This window comes from Medicago truncatula, chromosome 6 (genome assembly GCF_003473485.1).
Source record: "Medicago truncatula cultivar Jemalong A17 chromosome 6, MtrunA17r5.0-ANR, whole genome shotgun sequence".
NCBI classification, from domain to species: Eukaryota; Viridiplantae; Streptophyta; class Magnoliopsida; order Fabales; family Fabaceae; genus Medicago; species Medicago truncatula.
In genome coordinates this window covers 767,472-783,140 of record NC_053047.1, presented here as the reverse complement: position 1 = coordinate 783,140, position 15,669 = coordinate 767,472, and the positions used below count along the sequence as shown (strand labels likewise).

At 34.0% G+C, this 15,669-nt stretch overlaps 2 protein-coding genes across 2 annotated transcripts; one reads left to right on the top strand and one right to left on the bottom strand.

Annotated features, from left to right (window-relative positions):
- Positions 1–1,181: 1,181 nt before the first annotated feature.
- Positions 1,182–12,035, top strand: LOC11434901 (polyribonucleotide nucleotidyltransferase 2, mitochondrial). Its single transcript, XM_003618130.4, has 16 exons — positions 1,182–1,610; positions 3,446–3,601; positions 3,679–3,849; positions 4,699–4,824; positions 4,901–5,062; positions 5,167–5,286; positions 6,088–6,225; positions 6,354–6,516; positions 6,795–6,920; positions 7,006–7,136; positions 7,571–7,790; positions 7,906–7,989; positions 9,760–9,839; positions 10,123–10,266; positions 10,385–11,083; positions 11,493–12,035. Exons 1-16 carry the CDS (start codon positions 1,314–1,316, stop codon positions 11,595–11,597), a joined length of 2,922 nt encoding a protein of 973 aa, XP_003618178.2. The 5' UTR covers positions 1,182–1,313; the 3' UTR covers positions 11,598–12,035.
- Positions 12,036–14,625: 2,590 nt separating this feature from the next.
- On the bottom strand, positions 14,626–15,669 carry LOC11433962 (agamous-like MADS-box protein AGL82). Its single transcript, XM_003618129.1, has one exon. It carries the CDS (start codon positions 15,667–15,669, stop codon positions 14,626–14,628), a length of 1,044 nt encoding a protein of 347 aa, XP_003618177.1.

Below are 15,669 nucleotides of genomic sequence, written 5' to 3'. Positions count from 1 at the left end.
GTATGTATTAGATTATTTATCTCCGCAATGGTCCACATTCGCCCTAAGCGCAAGGCACAAAACAGCTATATGCTTGAAGTAGAAGGTTGATTCATGAAGTCCCAAAATGGCTCTATGCTTAAAGCAGAAGGTTGATTCATGATGTACCCTGATTCCAAAACGTAATTTTCAAATCTTATATAATTACACTGTATATTTGAATTTGAAAATGAAATAAGTTATCAAGGGGGCGTTTGTTTGAGAGTTACAATAATAGTTTCTATGAATCTAAGGATGAAATTAAGTATTCCTCTGTTTGGTAGATGAGAGTAAGAAAAATATGCATATGAATAAACTTTACCACATTTACCCATGTTCCACTTATGTTTTCCTCCCTTTTATTCCCATCAAATAGGTTTGAAAATTTTATTCTGAGGTAGTGTTGTAAACTCATGATCTCTTATGAAAAGTCATTTATGATATTGTCATACTCGCTAAATATTCTCTCAAAACTGCAATTCTAGAGAAATTTGTTTCATTTTCTTTGATTACCGTGGTGTTTATCAGTTGCATGCTATTTGGGTTTTTCAATTTTTGTTCTCACTTCTTGCTACTTAGGTATAAGATTTCAATCTTTATATTTATGAATTCTCTTAAAGTTAATCTCAAGTACTCCCTCCGGTCCTATTTACAAGAGATAATTTATTTTTTAGATACATTAAATAATTTATGTATTTGGTTTAGGTTATTGACTAAATACATACATTATTCAATGTATCTAAAAAATCGACTTTCTCTTATAAATAGGATCGGAGGAAGTATAAATTTATAACCCTTAAACAAATGCCCATTAAAAGTACACGAAAAGGTCACACAAGAAAGTAGTCAATGCTCAATAATTTTAGAGTTGTTTTTTATTTGTTAACTTAATTTTTTGTTTTTTTACATATAAAACATCACACACATACAATTAAATAACAACAATCAAATTTAAACTTCGAAGTAGACGATCATATCTAACTGAAATTATCAAAACAACTGATAATGAACAACTTTCTTTAGATAACGATACAAGATATTGATGAAATGAAATAGGTTGATTATTGTAAAAGAATATTCCTAAACTTGGTGAAGAAGCCAATTGTTTTTAATCATTTTTTATTACAATTTCATTATTTAAAAATAAAAAAATAAAAGAAAGAGAAGCTAAAACCCTAAACCCTGGCGTGAAGAATCTTAACACGCTAGTTCAGTAAGCAGCTACATAGAGCTTTTTCCTCCGGCAAAGCCATTTTCCGGCGAAGACATTTCCCGGCGAACGTTGAATCATTCCGATGTCAATTGCACTGCGGATACGAAATGCAAAGCCACTTCTCCGCACTTTACACCGTCACATCGGCGGCTCCCGCCGCACATTTTCCTCCGGCGACGGTGGTGGTTCGGGAACAAAATTACTCGAAACTTTCACGGAGGAATTCGAAGTCGGTAACCGTCTCATCACATTTCAAAACGGGAAATACGGTCGTTTCTCAAATGGAGCTGTTGTTTTGACGATGGAAGATAACAAAATCCTTTCAGCGGTTAATACCTCTCGAGATGAAATTGCTCGCAATGATTTCTTGCCTCTCACTGTAACTAACTTTTTCTTTCTCTTCTCTTTTATTCAAGTTTGATTTCATTTCTAGATGAGCTAAATTTGATTCTGGATGTGGATGTGTAGAATTGATTCTGACGTGTTTGGTTGCTTTTAAGTAGAACTGGTTTTGGCTCAAGAATTGATTCTACTTGAAGCTATGATTTGTAGCTTTTGATTCTAGAATTGATTATTAAAGAAATTTATAGTTCAACTCATTTTTACAAGAAGAATGTATGGAAACACAAATCACTTTACTTTCAACTTACTTTTAGTTAGAATCAATTTTACACAATCATTTCACTCAAAATCAATTGTTGTGACCACAAAACCAACCATATGATACACTTATTCGGTTCACACACGTTAATCATAATAATTTCCTGTTCAATTAGGATTCACACACCGACTCACATATATAGATGTAACTATAAAATGCATTTAGCATGAAGCTTTCTGATCCCATGAGTTTGTATGTGTGGTGGCGGTGGTGGTGTAGGCTTGGGACCTCGGAGCGTGCTTCTCTCTAGGTCTTAGGTCCAGTCTAGCTAGCGGTTCATGTGTTGGGTTCAATTGGGCCCCACCAGTGGACATTGGGATTGGTCCCAAATTTGTCAGGCCAAATTAGGAATGAAAAGAAAAAAAAGTCCTTGCGGCTATCACGGGGACAAGGCGATTAATATGCACGTAAAATGGATATCCAATTGGGCCCCGCTAGTGGATGATGGGATCTGTCTCGAATTAGTCTGTCATTGGGCCAAATTAGGGATGACCAAAAGACCCGTGTCCGCCATGAATAAAATCCGCCACGAGCACAAGGCGGTTACCTTAATGGATATCCGCACAAAAACTAACCCTATACTTACCCGTTACTTAATGGATATGGATGTGGATGTGGATTTAATGGTACCCGTGCCCGTTGGTATCGGTACCTGTATAAATTATTTAAATATCTTAGTTGAATGTGATGAACTTTGGTTTGGTTAGAAATGGAATATATATTATTATGTATGGATATTGTTATGTTTTGGTAAAAAGAAGGAAATGAATCTAATGAACTTTTATTGTTAAACTGAGAGTGAAATGAATGTGAAGAACTTTTGTAATTAAATTTTAGGTAATTACTAAAAAAGATATATATATTTTTTTAAAATGTTATCTGTGGATATCTGTAAATACCTATAGGCAACTAAAACTTCATGGATTACGGGGGCGGGCACGTATATCAATATATGTGCCCATGGATACTCATTTTCATCCTTGGGCCAGATAGCGAGTTTAAAGAAAAAAAAAAGCTTCAAGCTTTCTCATCACAAATTTGCAGTTGTTACTAGTAAATGCAGTTATTACTGTAAAATGCAGTTATTGCTAGTAGGTTGAACGAGGTAACACAACTCACGAGTTTTTAACTGTAAAATGCAGTTATTACTAGTAGCTTGAAGCTTTCTCAACACACAATTGCAATACTTTCTGGTTGAATTAGGTTTCACACATGTACACACAGTTGTAGTTATATGAACGTAATGTAACTGTAAAATGATATTATTTTGCTTGAAGCTTTCTCAACATACAAAATAAGTTATGGTTGAATTAATTAATTTGCACGAAATTTCAATCATCTCTGGTTGAATTAGATTTCACACACATGCGTTTACAGTTGCAGCTATATGAGTCCATGATTAGTAGCTTGAACCTTCTCAACATGCAATTTCAATTTAGGTAGAATTAGGTTTCACACACATATACACAAATATATGAATGTAACTATACAATGTGTTATTAGTAGCTTGAAGCATTCTCAACATGCAATTGCAATCATTATGATTGAATTAGGTTGATTATGAAGAGAAGCAATTTTCGCATGGCTTGATTCCTTCTACGTACATGAGAAGAGAAGGTGCTCCTAAGGAACGCGAACTTTTGTGTGCTCGAATCATTGACCGTCCTATTCGACCTCTGTTTCCACCTGGATTTTATCATGAAGTTCAGGTATTATGCCACTGTTATTTATTTGTTTATTTATTTTGTTTCGTTGATTTGTGATTGATTTGTTGTTGATTTTTAAGGTGACGGCTAGTGTTCTTTCCTCAGATGGAACACAAGATCCGATTGTGTATGCGGCTAATGCGACGTCTGCTGCACTTATGTTATCAGATATTCCTTGGGGTGGCCCCATAGGAATGATTCGAATCGGTAGGATTTGTGGGCAGTTTGTGGTGAATCCTACGATGGATGAGGTAATTTTCAACATAATTTGAACCGACTTGGAACGAAGTGTCTTTTGTTGTATCATGCAGTTTCATTGATTCCTCTGTATTACAATAACTTGTATGTAGCATACATGACCGGTGTTGTTCAATAGGGGTCATTCTTCTACCGTGGCGGAATGGCGTGGCAGATTTTTTTACACCCGTCATAGGCAATTTTTGAAGGGATTCTCGTCATGGTGATGCCATAGGCTGCATTGGCGTGCTTATATGGTGTTTTTTGTGGCCTTTTGCCATCTGCCATTGACAATATTGTACATGACATAAACACTTAAGTAGTTTGGTTAAATTTATAAAAATAACTTAGGTGATTATCAAATAAGCATGGGAAAATTAGCTTTTGTTGCTTAGGTGATTATGATATAAGCTCTCATGGGATATGTGCTTGACTAGATTGAGCTGTTTACCTAACTTTACTCATCTGTTTGTCTATGTCAGCATTATTAGTTTATCGCGACTTCAATTTTTTGGGTGGGTGCATGGGTTTGAAGCTTTAAAGTTATTAGCAGTTTGGTAGTTTTTAAAATTTTATAGATGTTTTATACTTTTGATAGTTTATTTCGAAGCACATATTTCTTCAGTTTTCTTTATTTCCTTTTGATTATTGATATTTTATTGAAAATGATTACTTTCTGAAGTCTAAACTGTTGTTTGTTGGAAGTTGGTTTGTACCATAGTTTGATACTTTAATCTTGATAAATATGTTTTATTTTATTTTTATGCTGGAAAACAGTAGAGCATGACTTCACTGATAAATATCTTGGTTAGTTGAAAAGCATTCTTCCCCATTTCTCATTGCTTTGTATTGCCACATTGCAGCTCAGCTTAAGTGATCTTAACTTGATATATGCCTGTACAAAGGATAAAACTTTGATGATTGATGTCCAAGCTCGTGAGATATCTGAGGAAGATTTGCAAGCTGGATTAAGATTTGCTCATCCGGAGGTAAATTTTATTGTTTTTATTGTCAGACTCTTTTCATAATTGAATGCTACTGAGATATGTTTCTCTGATTGTTCAGGCAGTAAAGTATATTGAACCTCAAATTAGACTTGCCGCTAAAGCTGGTAAGTCTAAGAAAGAATATAAATTGTCTATGTTGTCTGACAAAACACTGGAGAAAGTCAGTAATTTGGCAGAAGCACCTATTAAAGCTGTTTTCACCGATCCTTCTTATGGAAAGGTGTTATTACTCTCTTTCTCTTGTTTTATTACTTTTACTGATCAAGAATGTTACAGAATTTACACTCATTATATTTATCGATTTTTTGTTATAATTATTTGTAGTTTGAACGTGGAAAAGCATTAGACAATATCACACAAGATGTAAAGAAAGTGCTTGAAGAAGAAGGAGATGAAGAAAGCATAAAGGTTTTGTCAAAGACAATAGACACAGTGAGGAAGAAGGTGTGGAGCATTCTGTTTTATAAATTAGAAATTTAGAGATTATTGCTTGTCTTTTTTTTTTTTCTTTCCAAAAAAACATATCCTAGATTATTCACTCTTAAAGTTTTGACATTTTATCTGAAACCGCAGCTGGTTGTAAAATCACTCTCCATCCATAGATACTAGAGTAAGTATTTCACAGTAAAGACTGATACTTGAGAGAAAGAGAGGGAATGAGAAAGAGAGAGAGAAGGCGAAAATTGAGAGAATTCGAGATAATCACAAACTGAAGTCTTTTTTATTTTTATTAATATGAAAATGTAATCGATTCCAACCGCGATGAGTCTATTTATTGAGATAATTACTAACTCATAATCTAAGTATTTAACTAACATGTCAATGGTAACTAACATTAGAACCTACCAGATCCTTGCTTTACTAATCTTTTAATGCTCAGATCAGCCAGACATAATGTAGGAACTAATTCTTATTTATATGACACCTGACGAAGTGACCCTACAATCTTATCTTATATCAGTGCATAATCCACTATTCACTATAATATTTAAAGAGAATTGATGGGTGAGTTGTATGTTATTAAGAGTGTTACCAGTGCTTTGGTCTCTAAATTCAAATTAATATGTTATATTCTGTTTTTTTGCCACACTCTAGCAGCGGCAACAGATTGTATCAGATTTTTTCCTTGTAACTTCATATCTCCCCGGTCAAAATAAAATTTACATATTTTCTTGTCATGTTGATTATGGAATTTGGATGTACTTATTGAACTTTTGTGTTTATTTATAATTTCAAATAATGTAGGTGGTCCGTAAAAGAATTATTGCAGAAGGATCCAGAGTTGATGGAAGACAGTTAGATGAAGTAAGACCCTTGTACTGCGAAGCTGGATGCATTTCCAAGCTGCGTGGATCTGCAGATTTTTTCCGTGGCGAAACACAGGTCAAATATGTTCTCTGTTTTTCTGTTATGGGTTGCTGAAAGTTAAATGATCGTAATGACATGAAACAATTATTATTTTAAGCGATTTTAGTTTTATCTGAGGTGATATTTTTTATCGCCATGAACAGGTCCTATGTACAGTAACACTTGGAGCACCTAAAGACGCTCAACACTTGGACTCTTTAGTTGGTCCTTCGTCAAAACGGTTTATGCTTCACTATAGTTTTCCACCCTACTGCATAGGTGAAGTTGGGAAACGTGGTGGTCTAAATAGGCGTGAAGTTGGTCATGGTAAATGAGTACCTTGCTAATACTATTTATAATATTATTTGTATATCCTCTTTACGTTTTGGATCATAGATAGAGAGCATAAATATCAAAGGCCAGACCATCAAGAGAAATCTAGAATTAAATGGTCTCCCTTTGGATAGAGTAGTGCCAACACACTTTTTTTTTTAGCACCTTGAACAAGATTACCTCCCATGGAGGGGACATATGTTAATCGGAGTTTGGCTTCACACAGCTTCGTTAGCTAAAGAGATTGACTTTTTGTTGTTTTGCCTTTGTAGGAGCACTTGCTGAAAAAGCTCTTCTTGCTGTTTTGCCTCCTGAAGTTGTTTTTCCATATACTGTTCGTGTTAACTCTGAAGTCATGGCTTCAGACGGTTCAACATCAATGGCAAGTGTATGTGGAGGTATTATTTTAACCAACATCACAGCACAGACCTAGTCTATGTACAAAATAGACAGAAAATTTACTATGAATCTTTCTGTTTGCAGCAAGTATGGCTTTGATGAATGCCGGCATTCCAATAAGGGAACATGTTGCTGGTATTTCTGTGGGTCTTGTTAGTGAACTTGATCCATGCACAGGCGAAATAGTGGACTACCGTATACTGACTGATATTTTGGTATTTTTCTGAACTTTTGAATTATACATTATGCTGTACAATGTCTGTTTACTTAATACCCAATTATAATATCAACCCTTTACACTTGAATCATTACCTGAGTATCATGTGATGCTTAGTAATAATTGTTATCAGTATATTTGAATTTAATTTATATATAAACAACGCTCAAAAAACATGATTCATTTTTTATTATAGATTAATTGAGAACTGAGAATATAATTTTATATAGATATGTGGAGATAATCTAGTTTCCTAGTTTTGAATATGTAACATTTGTTTATTTTAGCGATTACGTTGCACTTTTGACTTCTACTTTCATGGTACCCCCATTCCTGATTCACGTGTTTTTATGTTACCAAGTAGACAGATAGCTATCAAACAAACAATGATTATTGATTTCATCCAAATGTATTACATTTTAATTTTTGAAGGGCTTGGAAGACCATTTGGGTGACATAGACTTCAAGATTGCTGGAACTCGAAAAGGAGTTACTGCCGCTCAATTGGATATGAAACCAGCTGGAATTCCACTAGATATCATATGTGAATGTTTAGAACCTGCACATAAAGCCCATCTACACATTATTGATCACATGGAACGGGAAATTAAAGAACCATGTACCAAGCAGGGCAGTTCTTCTCAACAAATAGGTTGAGATCTTTAACTTCCTTTTCTCCTTTCATTTGTTTGGTAATGTTTTCAGTTAGATTCCTACTTGATGTTTTAGGATACCCTAATGTTTAAAATTTATTTTTGATGATGCAGTCACATTGAAGTACAGCAACGACGCTCTTCGTCGCTTAATTGGGCCAATGGGTGTTCTATTGAAAAAATTGGAAATGGAAACAGGTCATTTTAACTTATAATTTCTTAAAATGTGTTTAACAATTTTTTTTTTTGAGATTTTGCGCGTGAGGATCGCTTTTTTTCTTTTTATTCTGCTGTAATAGTTTTTTTTTTTTCTTTCTTTTTTTGCTCTTGTATTTTGGTTGATCTTTCCCAGGTTTGTAAATGGGGTTAAAGTGAAATTTGATTTGTAAAAGGGATTAGTTTCAATTAATTATGTAAGATGGTAAAAGTAATATGTCATCCGTAAAGGAGGCTAGATCAACAGGTTAAGGATAAAAATACTCTGTTTGAAAGTCAAAAGGATTAGGTTTGATTCTTATTACCAACATTTGTCTTGGTAAAAGATATGTAAACATGATACCAAGCTCTTACCGAGGCTTTTGGTGTGCCTTGGCCTTGGGAATATGGTGGCCTCCACCAAGCTCTTACCGAGGCTTTTGGCATCCTTGGCCTTGGGAATAGGGTGGCCTCCTATTCCTCTAAATTTTTCCTCGAAAAAGAGAAAGGTTCCTTCAGTATTGTTAGATAGACTTGAATCTCACTCTCAAAAGATAGCTCTTAAAATGAGAGTTCCAAAGCACATATACACATTGCACAGCCTAGGAACTTCGGCAATGTCAGACTCAAATACAACTTCACTAGCCACTATCATGCCTAGCGCAGGCCTGGATCCAATTTTCAAATGTCCTAGGGCATCAAGCTCTGATACCATGTGTTTCGGCTATCATCAGGGGATGATATTTATAGTCTAGTGAAAGTCACGTTCTCACCCCCAAATCTCTTAAAATGACTGGTTGCTGTTTAAAGAATTTAAGTGTTGGTGGTCAAAATAGGTGTATATATGCAATGGTTTGACAAACTTCATTATCTGTAGTTAATGCAATTGTTTGACAAACGTCAAAATAGGTGTATATATGCAATGGTTTGACAAACTTCAAAATAGCTGTATAAATGCTCCAAGTGATCTTCATTCACTGCAGATAAATGGATAAATGTTATACATGTCCAGAATTTGATTGTGGGTGGGACCTATCACATTGGATGGTCAATGATCCTTTGCTTGATCAACAAATGAGTGCAAAAAGAATCCAAATTGTCACACTCTTCCTATTACAATGACATTTTACTTGATCACCAATAATATATCTATCACTTGCATTCTATAAACAGCTAACAAAGCCCTTCTAAGATAATTGGGTGAAAACGTTACTTTCACAAGACTAAAAATATTTGCCCCCGATGATAGCTCAAACACATGGTATCTTAGTCGGATTTTGTAGGGCAAGTTTAGGCCCATGCTAGGTGTGAGGGTGGGCATTTGAATCCCACATTCCTAATGTATATATGTGCGGCACCCTCATCTTATATGGTGAGGGTGTCCAAGCACATATATACATTGCACAGCTCAGGATCCTTGGCAATGTGTGGCCCAAATACAATTTCGAACGTATTTCCTTGCACTTTACTTCTAAATAATTATTTTCAGTATTAAATAATATTAACCTATTTTGGCTTTTTGATTCCTTCTTCCTCTGCTTTGTAAATTGTATTCTGGTTCCTGATACAATTTTTTAGGAAGAAGTGCGATTTGTACACTTTTTTTTAACCTGCTAGTTCTGATCCTCCTTGATCTTGTTTTGAGAGTTTTACAATTTATTGTCAAGTTTTTATCTAAATCATGTTAAAGATATTAAAATATTGTCCTTTTTTGGCTTCTAAAAGAAAGTTTTTGTTTTTCCTGCTGAACATGCTATTATTTTCTACAATCAGGTGCCCGGCTGTCTGTAGGAGATGGAACACTTACAATAGTTACCAAGAATCAATCTTTAATGGATAAAACACTAGAAAAGGTAGTTCTTACATGTTGAACTATTATTTTTAATCTAATCATGTTTTTTATTTAGTTTTATTATTATTATTATTATTAGAGTCCTAAGTGAGACAAATGTCTCAGTCCTGATCAGAAATCCATGTTATGATAATATCATGCAGTAATGTTTTCCTTACAGATTTCTCTTGTAAACTACTTTGTTATTTTCATATGCAGCTTAATAACACAGAACTTCATGTATTGAGATATTATCATAGTCCCTTTCCGTCTGTTATTCTAAGTTCAACCTTGTTGCTTGTCAGGTTGTTTCTATAGTTGGCCGGGAAATTGAAGTTGGAGGTATCTACAAAGGTGTTGTCACCTCTATAAAAGAATATGGAGCTTTTGTTGAATTTAATGGTGGCAAGCAGGGGCTTCTCCACATTTCTGAGTTATCACATGAACCAGTATGTATGACTTAACAATTTTAATTTCTCATAATCAAGATCTATATGTTGAATCGCTTTGCTATCAACAGCATAAATTCGATATAATAATTTATTTAAAAAACTGTGCTTTCCCTAGGTTTCCAAGATTTCAGACATAGTCTCTATCGGCCAGCAGCTTTCTTTGATGTGCATTGGCCAAGATGTTCATGGTAACATTAAATTATCCCTCAAAGCGGCTTTGCGTGGTCCCGGAGGATCAGAGACTAATTATATAGCCGAAGTATCTGCCACATCTGCAAAAGTAACTACCAACAGTTGGGCACCAGTTTGGGACGCATCTAGCATTACACAAGAACAAAATTCTGCTTCCAAGTTGCCTATAGAAAAAAATGAGGTGGGCGAAACAAAACCCTCAGCCTCCCAAACACCAGTAATTGTAATACGCAGTGCTGCAGAATGTGATGAGGAGGAGAAATCTATCAGCTTGGATCACAATCAAACTTCAAATAGTCCTCTCATTGATGATGGGGTAAAATTGGATAGTAGTAAGTCGAAATCTCCATCCAAGTCAAAACCTCGTAAATCTCAAGATGCAGTTGATTCTCCATCTCAGTCAGGTTCCTTGCCAAAGAAGCCAAAACTTTCAATGCAAAAAAAGTTGAAATCTGATACTCAAAGGGCAGAAGGGAACGAGAAGAAAGATAAAGACAATGAACCATTGACTGCAAAAGATTTGCCACTTGGAACCAAATTTAAAGCCAAAGTTTTTCAAATTCGTGCACATGGGTTAGTGTTAGATTTGGGTGGAGGAGTTCGAGGAATGTACCGTTTTGAGGTAGAGTCATCTTTATGTTTCATAAGTGGCAGTTTCTTTCTGATATGTATGGTTTCCCTTGTCTTTTACCTCTTTTGCCAAACATTTTTTACTTACGATTTTTTTTTTACAAATCCATTTTTTTGTATGGTTTCTTGTTGCAGAGACCAAAAACTATTCATATTCTCTAGTTAATTTGCACTTTTTTTGAACGTTATCTTAGCTGATCACATAAAGTTGCTTGCACACAGTTTAGTGTCTTGCTTTCCTCTTCATGACTTCCATCTTTGCTATAATTAATCAATTCGATTGTAGCATCAAGAATTCCTTTAACTTCTTAAATCCATACATTATTTTGCTCCATCGTTAAATTGTGTGTAACATGAGCCATCCAATTCCCTTATCGACCCATTATTGTTCTGTATTGCAGGGAGATGGGAAAACGGACTTGAAGGTAGGCGACGAGATGCCAGTAGTTCTCTCAAGCTTTTCTAGCAAAGGAATTCCCGTAGTGTTTCCCGTGGATGATAAATAACTTCAGTTGATGCTTCTTTCACGAGACAGCCCATGGACGTAGACCGCCAAGATGATGGCCTGGAAGAAATTCTTCCAGCTGTAAAACCAAGATCAATAATTTTATTGAAAATCTGCTTTTTGTTAGTTCAATAACATCAATCGATCAATATAACCAACTTCCGGGGTATATTTGCTCAATTTTTGTTGAACTGGTGGGAATGCCTTGGTAAATTTTTGGAATTTTTGCACTACTGCCCTTGGATTAACTGTATGAAGTTTTAGAAAGCCATAGGAAAATGAGTCTTAGAGTTGAATGGTGAACCTCTTGGATTTCCATTATTATAAACATACATTTGGGTGCAAAAAAGTATGGCCTGAATGTATGATTGAATGATGAGTGTAAAATTATTATAACTGCACATATAAAATGAGTAAGTACCATGAATTCAGGGATCAATATTGGTGTTTTGCTGTATGTGTCTATTACTACATTTTTGGAATGAATAGGGGATTTAAATTGAGACATTTTCAAAATTTGTGACATTAGTTAGACATTTATACACCAAAATTCCAAAACTATATAAATCTGTGACTTTAGTTATACATTTATACACCAAAATTATAGCGGTCAAAAGAAAAAAATACAATTAAACTATAGTCATGTAGATGTTCATTTCTTTTAAGAATATGAACATAATCAACACTTACAAATAACTAGGAACACGTTTCTAGTTAATGACCAAAAAGTGTAAGCCTAAAATAAAAATGAAGATATTCTTTGTTACTTATAAATATAAGATAAACAATAATGTTTAAATTGTCAAATTAGTATGAGAAGATTTATAAAACAATTAATCAACTTAATTTTTAGGAACATTTTGTTTTAAACTAAAAAAAGAAAAGTTATCAGTTTCAATGGTTTATAGGGGGTGAGGCATCATGTGTAGGGGGTATAGTGTAACAACTGATCAAAGCATTGAGTTGGCCCAAAATATAGAAAACCCTAAATCAATCCTTAATGCTGAGTATAAATTTTCTTCATCTACATCTCATCTCATGTCAATACTCTGAAATTTCAATTCAACCATTTCACAACTTCCACCCATTTTCTTCTGTTTGTATGTATCCTCTTTGATCGAGAAATGATATTTGAACATTCATTTTGTGACAACTTTTGCAACAACTTTTTCTCTCATACTCACATTACTTTTTACTTTATCTCTCTATTGCTTTGGTTTTCGTGCAAATACCAACTTTTTCTTTGTAAATTATGGTTGTTCCAAAAATTGTCAACCAAATGGTTGTTCAAATAACACTCCTCTTAAAAAAAAAATAGGGTTTTCACCTTTTTAGAGCTGGAGTGGAAGAAAATCTTAAGCTCAAAACCCTAGCAAACCTTGTAGTAAACCCTATGACCTAGCTTTCCAGGATAGGAAACAGGAAAAGAGAAGAGGCATTTGAGAAGAAATGGTTGAACGATTCCAGGATAACTTCAATGTGAATTAACAAAGAATGGGAAAAGCAAAACAACAGTTAGAGAATGAGAGGCATGTATCATGGTATGGATGGATCGTTGTGACTAGGCAGTAGGATTTGGTATTAATTTGAATGTATTTTCATTGGACAAATTGACTTATATTTGATATTAAGTTGAATGTATTTTCATTATGAATTACGGAGGCAATTTGCACTCTTTTGGATCATTAATTTGAATTTGGATCATTAATGAAGTAATTGTTGTTTTGGGTTTTCCATTAACTTGGTTGCACTTTTGACCTCTGTCTGTTTTTCCTGGTATCCTGATGTAACAAGTGTTTTTATATGACGTTTTCCCATAGATTCCTTGATGTTTAAAATTTATTTTTGATGATGTAGTCACTCAAATTAAGATTTCTCGAACACTTTTTTACGAAATTAAGATTTTTTGAACACATTTTCATTCATGTGGGGTATGAGATTTTTTATTTATTTAAAAAATTTCATGGACGAAACTGGAATTTAAGAGATTTTGTAGGGTAGAAATATAATTGTTCGAATATAGAGTAAAATCTTTCAAGAACATGCTTCTAGTTAATTACCCAAATAGAGAAATATATTATGGTAATATCGAACCATATGACGTTTTTTTACGCTTATATCTATCTAGTTGAAGGGAATTACTTAGATAAATAAATTGGATGTAATGGTAGAGGATCATTAAGGTGTTTTAGGTATTTAATAAACTAAGGCGTTTTGTTCTGTAAACATAGTTTAATTGGTAGGACAATACATTATTATATGTAGGGGTCGGGGTTCGAACCCTGGACACCCCACTTATTCCCCTTATAAGATGAATTCTAGCTACTAGACTACCTGACAAAAAAAAAATATGATTAAAATATATAATATTTGTAACAAAACTAGAACCATAACAAAATCATGCATGCCCTCATAACAAATCCCAATCAAAACATATCCATGAAATTTAACGTAAAGTTGTACATGGTATATTATATTTGGCTTGATCTTGCTTTTGCTTGTTATAGTATATATAAGTATACCTAGTTCAATTCGAAAATAATGTATAATCTAATTGTTATTGGGTGCATAAAGTTAAAATAACTTCATTTATGCACATCGACATTAGATATATACCACAATTTTCCTATCAATTATTTTTTTCTAAATTGAGCATATATAGAGAGTACTTGATTTAAGAAAGAAAAAAAGCAAGTTGAGGGACCTTAATCTCCAAAATGGAGCATACATATTTGTAAAATTAAACAAACAATAAAATTGCATGATTGAATATTTGTTCTGTGACATAAATAAGGATCATATTAAATCCTTCATCTATATTAGTACACATATATGTCAACCGAGACTTGCATGCAACAATATAACATTGAATTAACCAAGCAAATTGTTCCACTTAAAAACCAAAAAAAGAAAGTCATACTAGTTCAATAAATTAAACAAATAAATGACAATGAAGTCTAGAAAAATAAAAAACCAAAGTCAACAATCTTATACTAAAAAGTTAGCATGAATGTCTAAAGCATAACCAACTACTTCCTTCCATCCATGTAGTTGAACATTTGAGTGTGAAGAACATCTTTATCATAGGATCCATTATTTAGATGTTCATGGGATAGGTTTGAAAGATTTTGAGAAGGAAGAGTAGACATAGCAATAGGATATGATTGCATTATCATTCCATTTCTATTGTAATAATATGGTGGCAGAATTTTATCATTTTCAGCTTCATCCTTCTTCATATCAATTTTGGGATGATGATATGTAACATTACCATCAACATGATGAGTCCAATTACCATCAATCTGCTTGCAAGGGTAAGACTCCACATGGTAGAAGCTTTGTGCACTAGAAACCATAGGAGAAGGTTGAGAGCTTTGTGCAGTTGAAACCATATGAGAGGGTTGAGAGCTTTGTCCTGATATAAGTGGCCAAAACCCTAAAGGGTTTTTATCATTGATATTCATCAATGGTGGATAAATGTGTGCTTGAGACATGTTGTTTTGCGGGAGATTGAAGTAGCTACTTGGATTTGAGTCCAAGTAAGGAGAACTATTAAGGTTATCAATCTTGTTTGTTTCAAGAGCTATTGATTTTCCCCTAAGATCTCCCTTTAGCATATTCATCTTTAGATTGCATGCATCAAGCTTAAAATCCAAGATGCTAGCAAATAACCTTAATTGTTCATCTTCAAGAAAATTGAATGATTCATCCCAAGTTTGATACTTCATCTTAAACTTCTCTTTGCGCACTTTGGAAATCTCAAATTCAACTTTTTTCATCCTTTCTTTAAAATATTCTTGAACATTATAGGTCTTAAGACGCCTATCAATTGTTGTGTTATAGTACCTTTGAAGAATTCTTTGCAACTCTTTTGTGTCTTTAGGCCATGTTTCAGGTTCATCATACCCTTGGCCTTCAAAGTTGGGAGCATAAAGAATCACACAAGCATCAACATCACAAAGAATGGAAAGTTCCTCAACTTTTGTCATTAAACCAATCTTTCTTGTTTGCAATGATATCTTTCTAGATTTCTCCTTTTGAATAAATTCCACAGATACTCTTCCACGACCCAT